Here is an 18,454-nt window from a genome sequence, read left to right as displayed (position 1 = left end):
GGGAGACTCACATACTCAACTCTTGGGTCTAGTGTGGTGGACTATACAATCACTGACCTGGACCCCTGCGATATCAACTCATTCACTGTCAGGCAGCAATCCCCCCTCTCAGACCATAACCAAATAAATATGTACCTTAAACTTTCTGCCCAAACTACAGACACAAAAAAAGAACCCAGTAAGCTCCATAAAATAAACCAGACATACAGATGGGCCCCAGACAGTGGAGAAAAATTCATCACAGCACTAAAGTCACCTGATCTCACAAGTAAAATATCAAAATTTAAAGAAAACCCATACGAGATCACCAGAGATGGTGTAAACATGGCCATAGAGGATATAAATATGATCTTCCATGAGGCAGCTGTAAAAGCCGACCTTGTGAAACAGAAGAGGAAGCGTCACAAAAGACAAAATAAAAATAAGAAATGGTTTGACCACGAATGCAAAAATGCCAGAAAAGACCTGAGAAAAATATCAAACCAAAAGCATCGCCAACCAAACAATCCGGACCTACGTACTAGATACAATGAAACCCTCAAAAGATATAAACACACCATTAGGAACAAAACACAAAACTATACCCACAAAATACTCGAAGAAATTGAAAACTCCACCAATCCAAAACAATTCTGGGAAATGTGGAATAACCTGAGTACAACACAATTGCAAGCATTACCAATCCAAGATGGCGACATCTGGAGAACACATTTTGAAAACCTCTACAAAGACATCCCAATAAACGAAACAAACCCAAGTCAACATCAGGTCACAGAAAAACTCCACACATTAGAAGCAACAATTAAAGACAACCAAAACCCTCTAGACTCCCCAATCACATGGAAAGAACTGGCCACAAAAACAAAATCTCTCCACCTAAAGAAAGCCTGTGGCCCAGACAACATCAAAAATGAAATGCTCAAGTTCAGCAATATGGAGATGCAGGGTGCGGTACTCAAATTATTCAACATCATATTACGTTCAGGCTGTTTTCCCGATATCTGGTGCCAAGGACTAATCTCCCCCATATATAAAAGTGGAAACAAATCAGACCCAAATAACTACCGCGGCATCTGTGTCAACAGTTGTCTAGGGAAGTTATTCTGCAGTATTCTAAATAGATTACTTGATTTTCTTAACAAACATAATATCCTCAGAAAAAACCAAATACGCTTTCTTCCAAAACACCGCACCGCCGACCATATCTATACCCTTCACACCCTCATTGAAAAACATATACACCAAACAAAAAATGGGAAAATATTCGCCTGTTTCATCGACTTCAAGAAAGCCTTTGACTCTATATGGCACGAAGGGCTCTATTATAAACTTCTTCAGTGTGGAATAGGGGGCAAAGTCTATGACCTTATTAAATCAATGTATCTGAAAAACAAATGCGGGGTCAAAATTGGAGACAAACGCACCGATTTCTTCACCCAGAGAAGAGGCGTCCGGCAGGGCTGCAATTTGAGCCCGACCCTGTTCAACATATACATAAATGAATTAGCAGACATGCTGGAGCAAAGCGAGTCACCAGGTCTCCGTCTCCTGGATGGAGAAGTGAAATCCCTGTTCTATGCGGACGACCTGGTTCTGCTGTCTCCCACAGAACAGGGATTACAGCAACAACTAGACCTACTCGACAAATACTGCCAAAATTGGGCTCTAACAGTAAATCTAAAGAAAACCAACATCATGATTTTTCAAAAAAGGCCCAGATGTCAGGAAAACAAATACCAGTTTACCCTCAGTGATACCGCTATAGGACACACTATGAGCTACACCTACCTTGGTCTAACTATTACAGCATCAGGGAGCTTCAGCATAGCAGTGAATGCACTAAAAGAAAAAGCCCGAAGAGCCCTATATGCAATAAAAAGAAAATTCTACAACATCCAAATCCCAATCAAAATCTGGCTCAAAATATTTGACAGCATAATCCTGCCCATTGCACTGTACGGTAGTGAAGTATGGGGCCCGCTAAATCACCAAAGCTACACTAAATGGGAAAAACACACAATAGAAGCCCTACATGCAGAATTCTGCCGAAGCATCCTTCGCACCCAAAGAAAAACGCCAACAAATGCATGCAGAGCCGAACTAGGCAGATACCCACTGATAATAAACATCCAAAAACGAGCACTAAACTTCCTAAATCACCTCAAATCTAGCTCCCCAGACACCCTTCATTTCAAAGCCTTTCAGACCCAAGAGCTAAACCCAGAAAAGAGTCCCCTGAGTCAGCTGCTACTGAAACTAAGTACTCAGCCGGACCCTGACCAGCCCCAGACCAACACAGCCGTCCAAACACCAATCCGAGTGAACCAAATCATTAAACAATGCAAAGAAACCTACCTGGAACATTGGAACAAAATAACCGAAAGCCAAAGCAGATTAGAATGTTACCGGGCCCTAAAAAGAGAATATAAACTGGCAGACTACCTCACGACCATCAGAGACACAAAACAGAGACAGACCCTCACCAGGTACAGACTAAGCGACCACCAACTGGAAATTGAAAAAGGCAGATACAAGAAATCCTGGCAGCCTAGAGAGAATAGAATATGCGACCAATGTCTGGTCGGCGAGGTTGAAACAGAAATGCATTTCCTCCTAAAATGCGAAAAATTCAACACATCAAGAAACATATTATTCAACAAGCTAAGCCAAACAACCCCAGATTTCAAGGAATTGGATGACCTGTCAAAATTGAGATTAGTCCTAGGAGAAGGAGACAGATCATACCTTGGGGCCAAATATGTAACAACATGTCACAACCTGAGGACTGTTTAAAATTAAGACTGTTTAAAATTAATATTGAACGTACCAAACGAAGTACAAAGACTGTTTAAAATTAATATTGTTTAAAAGTAATATTGTATGTACCCAACAAATGACAAATCGATTGACACCTACAGAATGTTGGAAAACTGTACCTTTTTGCTATGTAAGCTTTGGCAATATGGTTCTCTGTAAACTTTCATGCCAATAAAGCATTTGAATTGGAATTGGAATTGGAATTGGAGGAGAAAAATACCAGTGGAATTTGTAAAGTATGTGTCTATACTTAATCCAATAATGAAGAGACAGCTTGGAAGATTCAACGTAGGTCTTTACTTAATACCAACAGGCGGGAACTGAGGGGAGATCAGTACCCACAGTACTATTTATACCCCTATGGCCAGGAGTGGTACTATGGTATCACTACGCCCTACAAAGTAGTGCCGCCCTGGCCATAGGTTTAAAGTAACATACATATTACATACACAACATTCCTCCCCTTTTAATTAAAACGTACCCGTGCAATTAAGTCAACAGATGCACCATAACTAGGGCTAATAACATTTGGTAACACAATATACATAACATATTTACATCAGAGTTGTCTACCTATATATATATATATATACACATATATATATATATATAAAAAGATTCAGTCTCTGAGGAGGCCTCCTGTCTCGACTAGGATAACGTCTTTCTCTAGTCGGTCTCGGTGTAGGCGGCGGTACTTCCGTCACCACTTCATCGCTGGAGTCGTCGGTGTCTGATGGCACATCCTGTGCCGTGGAGATCACTGGAGTGCTGAACTCCTCGCAATCCTGAGACCTCTGTAACGACGAGCTGGGCCGTGATTCCGCTGTAACAATGTGCTGAGACGTTTGAGGTAGTGAATCAGTTGGGTTTCTGGACTCCACAAGTTGATCAGCATGTCGTCTGATTATGCCGTCCCCTGTATCCACTGTGTACATCAAAGGTCCCTGGCGGGCCTTTATCGTACCAGACAGCCACTTTTCATTTCTATAATCACGGGCCAACACTTGCTGCCCCACCTCGAAGCTCCGTGTCTGTCTGTCAGGAGCCCTACGAAATACTCGGTTTTCCACATCTCTCCGGATGTTTGGTCTGAGCAATTCAAGGCGAGACCTTAACCTTCTATTAAAGAACATGACGGCGGGGGCCTGGTTGGTCACCGTATGTGCAGCATTACAGTACGCGAATAGGAAATTGTCCACCTTGTGTTGTAGTGGCAACCTTTCCTCCCCCATCGCCTTGATGGCCTTTTTAAAAGTCTGTACAAAGCGCTCTGCCAGCCCATTTGTAGACGGATGATATGGTGCGGACGTATAATGTCGCACTCCATTCCTTTTTAGGAATGCTTGAAATTCTTCTGCCACAAATTGTGGCCCATTGTCCGAACAGACTTGCTCGGGCACCCCGTTTCGGGCAAAAATGGTCCTTAAGACTGCGACCGTCTTTTCGGCTGTCGTTGATGACATCTTTATGACCTCCGGCCATTTTGAGTGGGCGTCCACTACAATAAAGAACATCGCATCCAGGAAGGGCCCAGCGAAGTCCACGTGGATCCTTTGCCACGGCGTTGAGGGCCACTCCCACGGATGTAGTGGGGCTTGGGGTGGTACGTTCTGTACCATCTGGCACCCTTGGCACGCTTTTGCTACTTCCTCGATGTCCCTGTCAATGCCGGGCCACCAGACGTAGGCTCTGGCGAGGCTTTTCATTTTGACACCCCCCAGATGACCTTCGTGTAAGTCCCGCAACACTTTATGTTGTAATTTTTGAGGGACCACCACCCTGGCTCCGCACATCAATGTGCCCCTGCAGACGGACAACTGGTCCTTCCTTGCCGAAAACGCCGGCAATGATGCGTCACCCTGCGCCGGCCAGCCTTTCACGGTCAATTCGTAAACCCTTGCCAGTGTCGGGTCGTTCTGTGTTTCCCGCTCGATACATTGGCTGGTGATGGGCAAGTGTTCCATAACAGCCGTATGATATATTTCCACGGGGTCCTGTACTATCTCTTCGATCTCGGCAGGCAATGGTAGCCGCGACAGGCCATCCGCATTGCCATGCTGTTTGGTACCCTTATATTCGATAAGGTACTGGTGTGCACCTAAGAACAGTGACCATCTCTGTAGCCTTTGGGCCGTCATCAGGGGCACCCCTTTTGTTGGATTAAATATCGACACCAACGGTTGATGATTCGTCAGTAGTGTGAAACGTTGCCCATGTAGGTAGTGGTGGAATTTTTTTTACACCCCACACCAGACTGAGGGCCTCCCTGTCGATTTGCGCATAGTTTCTTTCGGCTGTAGTTAACGACCTTGAGGCAAATGCTATTGGCCTCTCCGTCCCATTGGGAAATTTGTGTGACAACACTGCCCCTATACCATACGGGGAGGCATCACATGCCAACCTCATTGGCATTTTTGGGTCAAAGTGTGCGAGCACTTCCTTTGATGTAATGAGTTGTTTACCCTTTTTAAAAGCAGCCTCACACGCTTCGTCCCAATTCCAGGAGACTCCCCTTTGCAGCAATGAATTTAGTGGATGTAAAATGGACGATAAGTTCGGGAGGAACTTATGGTAATAGTTTATAAGGCCTAAGAATGATCGTAACTGAGATACATTCTCAGGGGGCGGGGCCTTCACTACTGCCTCGATCTTTTCCGGGGACTTATGCAGGCCTTCCTTCTCTATAATGTGACCACAGTACGAGATACGTTCCTGGAAAAACTCACATTTCTGCTTGTTCGCCCTGAGTCCGTATTGTTGTAACCGCAGAAGTACTCGCTCCAGGTTAGCGAGGTGGTCGTTATCCGTTTGTCCTGTCACCAGGATGTCATCCAGGTAGCATTGCGTTCCTGGAATGCCCTGTAAGACCTGTTCCATGGTCCTCTGCCATATTGCCGGGGCGGACGCCACACCAAATACCAGGCGATTGTACTGGTACAATCCCTTGTGTGTGTTAATCGTTGGGAGCTTTTTCGAGTCCTGTTCCACCTCCATCTGTAAATAAGCTTGACAAAGGTCAATCTTCGTAAAGTGTCTACCCCCAGCTAACGATGCGAATATGTCCTCTATCCGCGGCAGCGGATACTGTACCGTGTGCAGGACTGGGTTAATAGTTATCTTAAAATCCCCGCAAATGCGAACCTTCTTTGGTTCCCCCGGTGTGTTATTTGCAGATTTCTTTATAACTGGGACGATGGGCGTGGCCCACTCACTCCACTCAATCTTTGTAAGGACACCTGCACTCTCTAAGGCATCCAGTTCTGCTTCCACAGCTGGCCGAATGGAGTAAGGCACCGGTCTGGCCTTACAAAACTTGGGGTTTGCGTCTTGAGCAATAGTTATTTTTGCTCTAATGTCCTTTAAGGTCCTCAGCCCTTGTTGGAACACCTCTGGCGTTTTTGTCAATATTTTCGACAGCCTGCTTGTAATGGTTGTATCATCCTTGGTGGTCTCTACTTTTAACTCGTGTATCGACTTCCAGTCAAAATGGATTTTTCTTATCCATTCCCTACCCAAAAGTGGTGGTCCACCGTTTGGTAGGACGTATAAATAAAGTCCTGGCACTTTTCTGCCGTTGTATTTAACTGTTACTTGCATTTTTCCCTTCGGGTAAACTTTTTGTCCCGTATATGTTTTTAATTTAATTTCCGTATCCTTTAAGGGAATGCATTTGAACAGCCTGTTATAATCTTGTTCATTAATTACTGATAGGGCTGAACCCGTGTCCAGCTCCATATTAACTTCAACACCTGCTACCTTCATTTTAACCCACATTGTGCTGTGGTCCTCCGTTTTGTCTACACCATATAACTTGAGACATCCCAGACCTTTAGGCTCTGCTTTTGTGCCTTCCTGTGACTCGTCTGAGCTACTGTCAGACATCTTATGTATTTTTGTCCTTGCCTTGGTACTGCTCGGACTGCCCCCACTATTGGGTTTCGTACCCGACCGACAAACTTTCGCTATATGCCCCTTTTTCCCACACTGCCGGCATATTTTATCACGAAACCAACAATTACTTTGGTCGTGGGTGGTTTTGCCACAACGGTAGCATTTACCTTTGTGAAATGTCACCTCATGGGTGTCATAGCAGGTTGTGTTTTGTCGCATTTGAGCAGCACCCTGTGCTGCTGCTTCATGGACCGATGCTATTTCAATCGCCTGATCTAGGCTGAGCTGTTTCTTGGCTAGCAACCGTTTTCATGTACCCTCATTTAATATGCCACAGACAAATCTGTCTCTGATCGCGTCCGCCAAAAAGGCTCCAAACTGGCAATGTTTGGACAACCTTCTGAGCTCAGCCAAACAGGCTGCCTGCGACTCATCATTCCTTTGGTCGCGTCTGTAGAAGCAGTACCTTTCCGCTATAAATGGTGGCTTAGGGTTTAAATGTTCCCTTAACGTATCAACAATTTGGGCATACGTTTTGTCTGCTGGCTTTTCTGGAGTAAGAAGATTCCTCAGCAGACCGTATGTTTTTGCCCCCATAAAATTTAATAAGGTTGCTGCCTTCTCGTCATCTTTCACCTTGTGTACTATGCAATAAAGTTCATGCCTTTCGACATAGGCATCCCACTCTTCTGTGTCCTCAACAAATTCTGACAACCAACCTTCTTTAGACATTTTAAACTGAAGAGCTTTTCCCGCCTTTGTCCACTAGATGGCGTTAAAAAAAAATGTTTTAACTGAAGAGAAAAAACTTTTCCCCTTTGTCCACTAGATGGCGTTTTCCCCGCCTTTTCTCCTGCTGCTGCTAACGACCTCTCTCCAGCGTCGTTATTTTTGGCCCTTGCAGCTCCAGTTATTGCCACCGCCGCTATTAACAACAACCTTCCCCTCTCGTGGCTTGCTAGTCCTCGTGGCTCCGTTTGTTCCCCAGATCGCCTGCCCGTTCTGGCCCTTGCAGCTCCCGTTCCCCGGGAAGGATTTCAGTTTACCTGGCCCTGGGTGGACTTTTGCCCCGTGGCTGGAGCGCCTGTTCAGCCTCTTCTCTCAGCTGCTGCAGCTTCTGTTGGAACCCTCTCTCTCTGTTGCTGCTGCTCCTCCCAAACCTGGAGTGCTGGGCGGTTTCCTTTGGTCGACGCTGGACTCTGCAGGCTGGCTGGTAAGAAGCCTCTCTCCTTCTCTCTCCGTACTGCTACCGTTCCTTTGTTGCACCGTGTACTGGTGAGTTCGAACCTTACTCGTCGCCAGTGTAAAGTATGTGTCTATACTTAATCCAATAATGAAGAGACAGCTTGGAAGATTCAACATAGGTCTTTACTTAATACCAACAGGCGGGAACTGAGGGGAGATCAGTACCCACAGTACTATTTATACCCCTATGGCCAGGAGTGGTACTATGGTATCACTACGCCCTACAAAGTAGTGCCGCCCTGGCCATAGGTTTAAAGTAACATACATATTACATACACAACAGAATTCCTGATGACCATCAAGTGATTCCTTTTGCTTCCTTTCTACCTCAAGACTTTATGTTCAGCTACAATAGTATAGCAGCCTGAACCACTGATACTTCATGGCCTCCTTAGTCAGCATGGTGCCATATTTGCTGGAAGGATGGGTCTTTCTCTAGAGTATTCCTGTCTTGAGATGGAGTGCTCGATACCACAAGGTGCTCCATCTGGCATTTCAACTGAAAACTAGAGAAATCCATACATGGTAGGTAGCAAATAACAGTCGAGACTGAAATTTAAACCCAAGTTCTATGTAAGACTACTCTACTACAGTTACCGAGCTTGATTTGCTATTTTAATCACAAAAATGCTCTCGGTTTTTGGTATATATTGAGTTAGTTAGAGTGAATGTCTCGTTTAAGATTTCAGAGAGTGAACCACCTTAAACTGGTGTGACTTAAAACATTTTCCCCAATATAATGTAACAATGAGCATGAAAATTATTCTGAAACTGTTGTGGACACTTAGGGCTGGATTTTCTCAATGGAGACGTGCTGGAGGAGAGACTTCTGGTTTCTGGGTTTCAGTGCCGCCCCCAGCGATGTCTGACCAACCCACGCTATTTTCCCTTGATTGGACTGGCTTACCGGCCAATTAAGGGAAAGCCGGTGACAGATGACGTCAGTGTATGACGCTTCAACTGTCGAAAATGTTTTGACAGATGAACTGTCAGTGTTTGACAGCTTTGAGAAGCTGTCAAACACTGACAATCTCTATTCGAAGGTGAGCCCTTTCACACAGGCTCACCAAGACCTCTCTCCTCAGCAGAAAGCAGATGGCTGCTGCATCTGAGAATGCAGCAGCCATTCTGTCATCTCTGCCGTTGAGATGAGGCACCTCCGGATCCTCAAAGCTTGAAGCCTGCAGAAAGAAGCAAAGGTAAGGAAACTTTTTCCAACACTTTACACTCACCTCTCATATTTACCTGTCCACACTTGCACCCATCACTCACCTCCAAAGCTGACATTTCGACCCCTCTCACCCCCGCAGACCCACTGCTCGCCTTGCTGACCCTGACGGGGTTTCCCAATGTCGGGAAGCCCACATCAGCAGGCGTAAAATGGTGAAAAGCTTGTTAACAGGCAGTTAATTGGCTCAAATCCCCTTCCCGCATCGAGGAGACAGGTCCTTGCGTGAGTCAGGGACCCGCCTCCTGGGAAGATGGTTTGGAGGCGAGTTGGGAGCGGGGTTGGGACCCGCTCCCAATTTTTCCCATTTTCCCAGCAGTCCTGCCTCCAAACCCACCTCCACAGGGCTGGTAAAATCCAGCCCTTAGAATGTAAAGGAGACCACAAATTCACATTTCACACAATTCTTAACATGTACCTTTCCAATTTACTAACCTTATATGAATAGAGCACCTTGCAGGTAAGGGGATACATGCGCAATGTGCCAGAAGGACTTGAGCTGCTGTCATCGAATACATCCATATTGTCCTCAAATTCCTCACCTTCATCTTTCTCAAGATCCAGACTTCCCTGTGTAGAGGATTGAAAGTCGCAAGTTGTCAGCTACTGCACCAGTGACTGGGTATAATAGAAGATTGGCAGGAAATAATAAAAGGTTGAACTAGTTTAATATTCACATATACATAGAACGTTAAATAGGCAATAGGCGGCGCAGACACGATGGGCCGAAGGGCCTCTTTCTGTGCTGTAAAACTCTATGACCCATTGAGCTCGCTCCACCATTGTGTTAGCTTGGCAGCTCGTATTGATCTCATTTCTCTACCTTAGTTTCATCTCTTAATACCCTCACTTCCCGAAATTTCCATTTAAACACCTCAATTACTTTACATCTATGCCATTCTGGAACAGGTCATTTCATATGTTTGCAACTAGTTTGTATGAAAAAGTTATTCCTCAATTTGTTTTTAATCACCATAGCTTGAATTTGAAGATTAATGTTACCTTGTTATGAATTCCTCTATGGTAAGAGTTCTACCATATCATATCTATCTACCGTACCAAATCCCTTCATTATTTTAAACCGTTAAATCATCCCTTACCCTCTTTATATCGAGGGATTATAATCCAAGGTTACCCAGTCTCTCATCAAACCTCAGTTCCTTTGTCCCAGACATCATCCTGCTGAATCAGTACTGGACTTTCACCAAGGCTGGTTTATCCTTCCCAAGCTGGGGCACCCAAAATCTAACACAATATTGCAAGTGAGGTTTGACCAGCATTCTTCATAACTGCAGCAGTACTCCCTTGCTTTTATATTCTGGGGGGGGGGGGGGGGGGGAATTCGGTATAGCTCCGGTTGTGGCGCTAAAACTTTAAAAGTTGAAGAATTAACGGCAGGTGCTAATCATTGTCGGTGCTCCAAGAGGGAAGTGGAGCACTAAATCAAGCACTACACTCCTAACTTAGGGCGCTAACCTCAGAGTGGGGTGCTACCGGCAGAGCAATAAACAAGGTCATGCACAGTCCAAACAGCACTCTTCAATCACACAGGCTGCTTCCATCTCTCAAAGGGAAGGGCCAATCATGCTGTATAACCTCATGTGGTGTTTTTCAACACAACCGGTGCGCTGCCTTCCTTTAGGAATTTGTGTTAGTTTTCCAGTTAATTCAGGGGTTTGAGTAATTTGGGTCGATTTCCATTGTGTGCCGCCACCTAGTGGATATTTGGTACCTAGCAAGTGCAGTAAAGTAAACTACTGTATATCACAGACCTGCAGCCACACATGGTCTGGGAAGTTATATTCTTGTCACGCTCCAGCCTTGGACACTATTTGTCTGTAAGTACTTGAGAATGTTACAGATGATTAGTGTACACTATATTTTGCAGAAAATGTTTAGTTTGTAACTTTTCTCTGTAAGCAAACTTACACAGCTAGCCGTGGAGTGCTCGCTCTCTGTCTAGCTGGTTAACTTGTAGCTGTATTTTGATGCACTATGTACAGGGCTAATTTAAAGAGAATGCCTTTCAGTTTGCTAAATGTATATTCACAGTAAGCTGTGTTTCCACGTGTTTTGGTAAGTTACATGCCAAATGTACTGTGTTGCTCAGGCGTACATAAATTTGTGTATGCATATCAGTTATGTGCTTGTATACTAATGTGTGCTTCCATTTCTGTATTGTATTTCAGTTTCACAATAAGAATCTTTCAGTAAAGTTTACAAGAAAAGTCAAGCCTTGTGATTTTTATGGGAAGATATCAAGTTGTTAGCTACCTGTCTAGCTCTGCATAGGAACACGCTGTAAGGGCAGAATAACCTGGGTGACTGCCATTGCAGCCCCCTTCACTTTCAGAAAGTGCAGCATTTGGAGATGTTTGAGGAAAAGGTGTAAAACATTTTGCGCAGTCAGCAGACTGGTGCAAGTAATAAATGCTGCGATCACTGAAAGCGTCTTTTTCGCGATGTTCAAGCGGCACGGAAGCATTCCCTTTAATTACCGCTCCTGCAGCGCACTTCCAAGTGCACAACGCCTCCTCTTAATGGAATTATTGGAGCTGTTAACAGGGCGTTGCACATGAATTGACGACACTATGCGAAAGGCGCTAGAGGCATAGGCGCTAACAGTTAGCGCCAGCGCTAATTCGCCACTGAAGGTCGCGTGCAGCGTTGGATTCACCGCAGACGGGCGTTAACCACTTAGCGCCCCCGCCAGGCACTAACCTACTGAATTTCGCAGCCTACACCTTTTATGATAAAGCCCAGCAATCCATTAGACTTTGATAGTTTTGCACCTTTGAGCCAACATTTAATTACTAATATACCTGGATCACAAAATCCCATTACTTACCTGCTTCTCCCCCTCCCAGTGCTTCTCCTTCTCCATTTAGTTTGTACTCCTTGCATCAAAAGTGTGCTCACAATTATGGAGACCCCAATCTGCCTTTTCAGGTAAACGTACAAAATCCCATGGCACTATTCGAAGAGGAGCAGGGGCGTGCTGACCAATATTTCAACATCCTGGTCAATATCTATCCCTCGACAAACATCACTTTTTAAAAAAGAGATATGTTCTTTTATCTAACTGCTGTTTGATGGAGCCTTGCTACCTATTGACCTACATTACAACAGTGACTACATGTCAAAAGTACTCAATTGTCTCTAAAGTACTTTGGGACGTCCTGAGGTTGTGAAAGGCGCTATAGAAATGCGAGTTCTTTCTGTCTTTTCCTTTTGTTACATTAACAGCAGCTGCCATTATTCTATTCACCGGTTTTATCTATCTATCTAGGTTCTTTTGCAAATTTCTGCTCTCTTTTCCAAGTGTTCCATTTTTCTATTCCGGATGGGTTTCAGCAGTTTTTCAATAAAGACATTAAACTCATGACTCGGTTTGTTCCTTTCTCCTTTTATGAATAAAGGTGCTACCGTCAAATCCTCCAGTACTTTGTCCAAACCAGCAAGATTTGGAAGATTAAGGTAATATCACTGATCTTGTGCTCTCAGCGGAAAGCTTGGCTTGAAGTAAGTGCAGGTTGGAGGCAGCGCTACAACAGTGTAGTGCCCAATCTCTGACGTGCTCAGAGTGTGACTTCCTGCTCGGAGTACGAATTTGCCTGAATGCAACTAATCCATCCTCAATTTTCTTTCAATATCCTCAAACCGAAACTGTCTCCGGAGGAAATCATCTCGGCTTGGAGATTTTTTTTGGTGTCAATCTAATTATTTTATCCATTACAATTTTTTTGGTTATATTAATGCCTGTAGGATGCGCCCTTTCACTGATTTCTCAACTTCAATCTCTGGCATTAAATCTTCTTCACTTGAAAAAGAGAGGAAAACATTAATTTAGCAATTCTGTCATGTCATTATCCTCCACTACTGTTACACCTGAATCTTTTTAATGAGCACACCCTGGGGGTAATTTTGACTTTGAACGATAGTGTAAAACGCTCAACATCGACTTGGCCACCTGATAAACACTCCTGATTAATGTAATCTAAAATCAGGAGAGGGGTTTAAAGGGTGACCGAGCCAATGTTGCCCATTTTACACAATCGGCAAAAGTCAAAATTACACCCACTCCCGTTTCTTTTACCATTCTCTTTTTCTTGCTGTATTATCCTGGATAACACGTCCAAGCATTTTCCCCTCAATAATTTCTTGGTCTCCTTTTGTTGCTTCATATATAATCTTCCCAGTCGTCAGTCGTGCGACTACTCTTTACCCTTAAGCTACCTCTTTTGTTTAATAGTATGAATGCCTAATGCAACTTGTGCTGGTCTCAATCTCCCATTATCACACATTGCAATATGGTTACTTTGCCCCAGTGGCCATTCTGCATGTGTGGGCCTCGACAATGAGGTCCACTGCTGTAGAGTCTAACCCTGCCCTTCACCCGTCATCCACACATGCACACTATCCAGTAGGGTTCGGCGGATAGTGATCAGGAGCAGAAACCCTTGCGCATCTGGAGAAGGGAACGGAGATCATGATCAGATAACTCAGAACACACTGGGATCTTCCTGGTCTGCATGACTCAGTTCCACATTAGGGAACGCACCATCATTCCTGTGACAACTGGTGACTATCTAGTCAGTATTAGTCTATAGACATTCTGGGATGCAGATAGTTTTGTTCTACTTTTATATGACAAAAACAAAATACATTAAAACAGCCTTAAAGCAAATGAAAATAAAGAACCCTCATCCATCTTGTCAATTTTTAAGTAAAGGTGTCAATTTTTGGCTGATTACACTTCTGTGAAGCGCCTCGAGATGTTTTTCTAAATTAAACATGCTATATAAATGCAAGTTGTTGTAAATTAACTGAAGTGATTTAAAATGCGACAAGTTTTTAGGGCAAGACAATTCAAGGAAAAATAGGATGCTGCAGAAATTTTGAATTTAACTGTTTAAATTTTGAATAATCAAAGCCCAAAAAGATAAACTAAAAATTAGGCAAGGAGAGCTTATCCTATTTATTTCAGACTTCAACACCCTCTACATCTGCAAGAGCCCCTCAGGTACTCTTGCTTCTTTAAGCTCCAATCCTTCCCATCCCTTTTTGTTTCTCCCCCGCTCGATCTCTCAGCACAACTACACCTTAAAAAACCCCACTTCTCTTCCCCCCCGTAACAATTTCTTCCTTCCTCTGTCTTGCAGCAAGACAGTGAGTTCCAAACTATTAGGGCTTGCATTCTCAGTAGTGGTAAAAGTAATGCATTCTTTCACAGGGGTACAAGAGCACTCGATAGTCTGATCCCCTCATAGCTCTTCTACCACTTTTTTTGAACAAGGCAACACAGTCAAATGGGGGTGGGGAGAAAAGAATGGTCATTGAGCAGTTGCAAAGGACTGAAGCAGATACGGGCAGCAAAAGAGGGTATTGAAGTGTTTCAGATGGAAATTGGAGAGAAGGGTTGACCTGAACTTCAAGTTCAAGAAGGTATGCCTCAATGATTTTCAGATGAGACATTAATCTGAGGCATTGTCTGCCAGTTGAGGTGGATGCAAATGTCCCCATGGCATGATACAAAGCAGAACAGGATGTCCTAGCCAACATCAATACCTCAACCACCAGCAAAAACAGATTAACTGGTACATTCAGCTCGTTGCAGCATTTGGGACCTTGCTGTGTGCAAATTGGCTGCCACGTGTCTACAAAAATCAGTGACTACACTTCAAAAGTAATTGATTAGTTTGGAAGTACATGGAGATGTCCTGAGATTGTGAAAGGTGTTATATGAATGGAAATTAGTTTATTTTCTATGACAAAGAATGCTTAATTGTTTTGAGTTGTCATGCCATGGACTTTCCATTCTACTATGTTCCATCTTCATAGCTTGCATTGGAAATCATAATGAATATTCAGGGACTTCACTATTCACAAAAGACTACATGCTTATAATCATTTTCAATGGCACGTTACACAATACCTGGGGAGATTAAAATGTATTTTTAAATCATCTGTATTGTACATGAAATAAAACTTATTATAATTAAACATATGGGCTGAAAGATGACCTTTAATGACAGAATGACAACAGTATTACTGAAAAGATGCTTACGTCGAAGCTCTTTGTGAAAGCTATTTTTTATCAAGTGCGTCAGTTTAGGCTAGTTCTTCCATAAACAGAGCTTCTAACAGTGCACTCAATAAAACATACAAGAAAGCTCAAGAAAAATACAGTACATGTGCAATTGCTTTGCTTTCATGATTACTGTGAATAAGAATTATTCTGCATATTCTTTATAATGATCACTATTAGAAATTTGTAGGTCAGGTCTGCAGATATTATATAGTTAATAGCACCGAAAAACTCAAGAGTATATCCCAATAAGGCAACAAAGAGAAAAATCCGATGACCTTGCAGATAACCTGATAGATTTTCAAACTGGAGTCCCAGGAAAATAATATGAGGTAAACTGAAATCCATTCAAAATGATTTCTGTTGCATTAAAACGCACAACTTCTGTTGTGAATTTATTTTGCATCAAACTGTAGTAAAATTAAGATCCACCTATTACAAGGCAAAACATTCACCTACTTCATTTTTATACTGACATAGCTCAGATCAAAGTCCTGTTAACTGTTAGTCAAAGTTTTAACTTTTGGACTGCTCAATTAAGAAAGTGCATTCGTAGTACATATCATCGCATAGGCACAGTCGGTGTCTGTAAACTAAAGTGAACTCCATAATCCAGAGAGCTGCCTTGCTAGGAAGCTCAGCTGTCTATTATTCATGTGCTTCAACAGTACATTTAGCTCTGGATGGACCTATATACTCAGAATCAACATATATTTGTACTGCTATTGAGTGCAAAAGATAATGGGCTGGATTTTCATTGAGGAGGCGGGACTACAACTGTCGGGGTTGTAGTCCCGCCTCCATTGAGTTGTGGCCAACCCACACGATTTTCACTTGAGTGACCTTGTTGAGCCCACCCAGCAGGCCAATTAAGGACCACCCGTCAACAGGTGACGTCACAGATTGACATTTCATCTGTCAAGAGCTTTTGACAGATGAAATATCAGCGTTCGACAGCTGTCAAACACTGACAAGCTGTACTCCAAGTTAATTCCTTCCTCTCAGGATGATTTAGAGATCTCTCCAGAACAGAAAGCTGAATGCTGCAACTTTTGACAGCTCGCGGCCATTCTGCTTTCTGTGCCGGTGAGATGAGGGACTCCCGAGACCTGAAGGAAGGCTGTAAAAGGTAAATACATGAAAATAAAACTTCTTTAAACACTTTACACACACCAAACACACTTACCTCTGCACTCATCACTCACCTGAACAGCGGACATCTCGACCCCTCCAAGCCCTTCACCCCGACGGCCCGCTTCACTAACTTGCCGTGGTTTGGAGCCGTCCGGAATCCCACACTTCAATGAAAATAGGGATTAGGCTAAAAACTGCCTGTTAACAGGCAGTTAATTGGCACTAATCCCCTTCCCGCCTCGGGGAGGCGGGTCCCAGCGCAGGTCGGGTACCCGCCTCCTTTGAAACTGGCATGGAGGCGGGCTGGGTTCGTGCCCCCCGATTTCAAGATTTTAACCTCCCACACGCCTCCAAGGCTCAATGAAAATCCTGCCCGATGTGTCTGAGCTTTACCATTAAATATGACTAATCAGTTACCCCTCCACCCTAGGAACTAGGTTTTATCTGTGTAGCCTCTGTGACTCTTGGGACACGTTTTGGCAAGCATTCCTTACTAAACCCTATCTAAAGTCAGCAATAATAAAAAAAAAATTTGTTTATTTTCAAGAAAATGCTAAATTCCCGACCATTCATGTGTTAGCTTCAATGTGTAAATAATGACATTTATTGTACACATCTTTCTTTAGTGTGCAGTTTTGGTCGCCTTATCTGAGGAAGGACGTTCTTGCCATGGAAGGAGTGCAGCGAAGATTCACCAGGCTGATACCTGGGATGACAGGAATGATGTATGAGGAGAGATTGTGTCGATTGGGCTTATACTCACTGGAGTTTAGAAGATTGAGAGGGGATCTCATCGAAACCTATAAAATTCTGTCAGGCCTGGACAGACTAGATGCAGGAAAGATGTTTCCGATGGCTGGGGAGTCCGGAACCAGGGGTCACAGTCTAAGGATAAGGGGTAAGCCATTTAGGACTGAGGTGAGGAGGAATTTCTTCACCCAGAGAGTGGTGAACCTGTGGAATTCTCTACCACAGAAGGCAGTAGAGGCCAGTTCATTAAATATATTCAAGAAGGAGTTGGATATATTTCTTAAGGCTAATGGGATCAAGGGATATGGGGAGAAGGCAGGAACAGGGTACTGAATTTGGATGATCAGCCATGATCTCATTGAATGGCGGAACAGGCTCGAGGGACCGAATGGCCTACTCCTGCTCCTATCTTCTATGTTTCTATGTCCCATTCGATATTAAATATTTAACAATTTTATGATGCACATCAATTTCAGTGTGAATGTGCAGCTGGTTTGCTGGGGGCTAAATATACAAAATGTAATGAAATAATTATAAAGCAAGCTTTTATTCACATATAAACACAAGGGCGATAAGTGCTATTTGTTAAGCAAATGTTACGGAGCCCAGTTTTAATGAAACAATTGTAGAGAGAAGTCACACGTGACACGAAGAGGGGAAGTGAACAAGCAAAACTATTGACTTTCACAGCTCTAATTTCAAAACAGAGCTGTGAGTTGACTGATTCAAGATCTGGCTGGAGGTACATTGGTGAAATAACTCCCATCAATTCTTCAACTGGAAAAGTCCATCACTATTAGTAGTAAACTTTAGAAACAGGAATACACGTTAAATACATCTTAGGCATGGTACAGCTTTGGCCAACTTAATGACAGGGAGTGGTTGAGGCAGAGACCATAGTACTGTTCAAGGAAAAACTGGCTAAATATTGGAAGCAGAGAAAGATGCAAGGCTATGGGGAGAGCCCGGAGCAATGTGATTAGTTTTGAATTGCTCTAGCAAAGAGCTGTCACAGACACAATGTACAGAATGGCCTCCTTATGTACTGTAAACTTTTATGGTTCTATGATAAAAGTGGTGAACTAACTGAAGGGGAAATAGTACAATTACGAATGATTATTTTCTAGAAATATTCATAAAGCAAGACATATTGGGCTAAAAATTCAGTTTGGGGCGCCCAGCTCGCCTGGGCGCCGGAATTACCGCTGCGCGCGGAGCCACTTGCGCCATCAGAATATTCAGTTTCAGCGCCCCAAGTGGAAGCCGGCTGCTAAACAAGGGTTTCGGCGCCCCACTTGGGG

The 18,454-nt window shown here is 43.6% G+C and overlaps 1 protein-coding gene across 1 annotated transcript in view; it reads right to left on the bottom strand.

Moving 5' to 3' along the window:
* The window catches only part of fchsd2 (FCH and double SH3 domains 2), a 267,174-nt gene that overhangs the window by 38,931 nt on the left and 209,789 nt on the right, over positions 1-18,454 (bottom strand). The window contains 1 exon segment of the mRNA XM_085999451.1: positions 9,617-9,751. Coding sequence (XP_085855577.1) covers positions 9,617-9,751 — 135 coding nt within the window.

This window comes from Somniosus microcephalus, chromosome 10 (assembly GCF_052327205.1).
Source record: "Somniosus microcephalus isolate GS21.2 chromosome 10, FLI_Smic_1.0, whole genome shotgun sequence".
NCBI classification, from domain to species: domain Eukaryota; kingdom Metazoa; phylum Chordata; class Chondrichthyes; order Squaliformes; family Somniosidae; genus Somniosus; species Somniosus microcephalus.
Note: the sequence above shows the minus strand (reverse complement) of the source record. Positions and strands in the feature narration are given on the sequence as shown.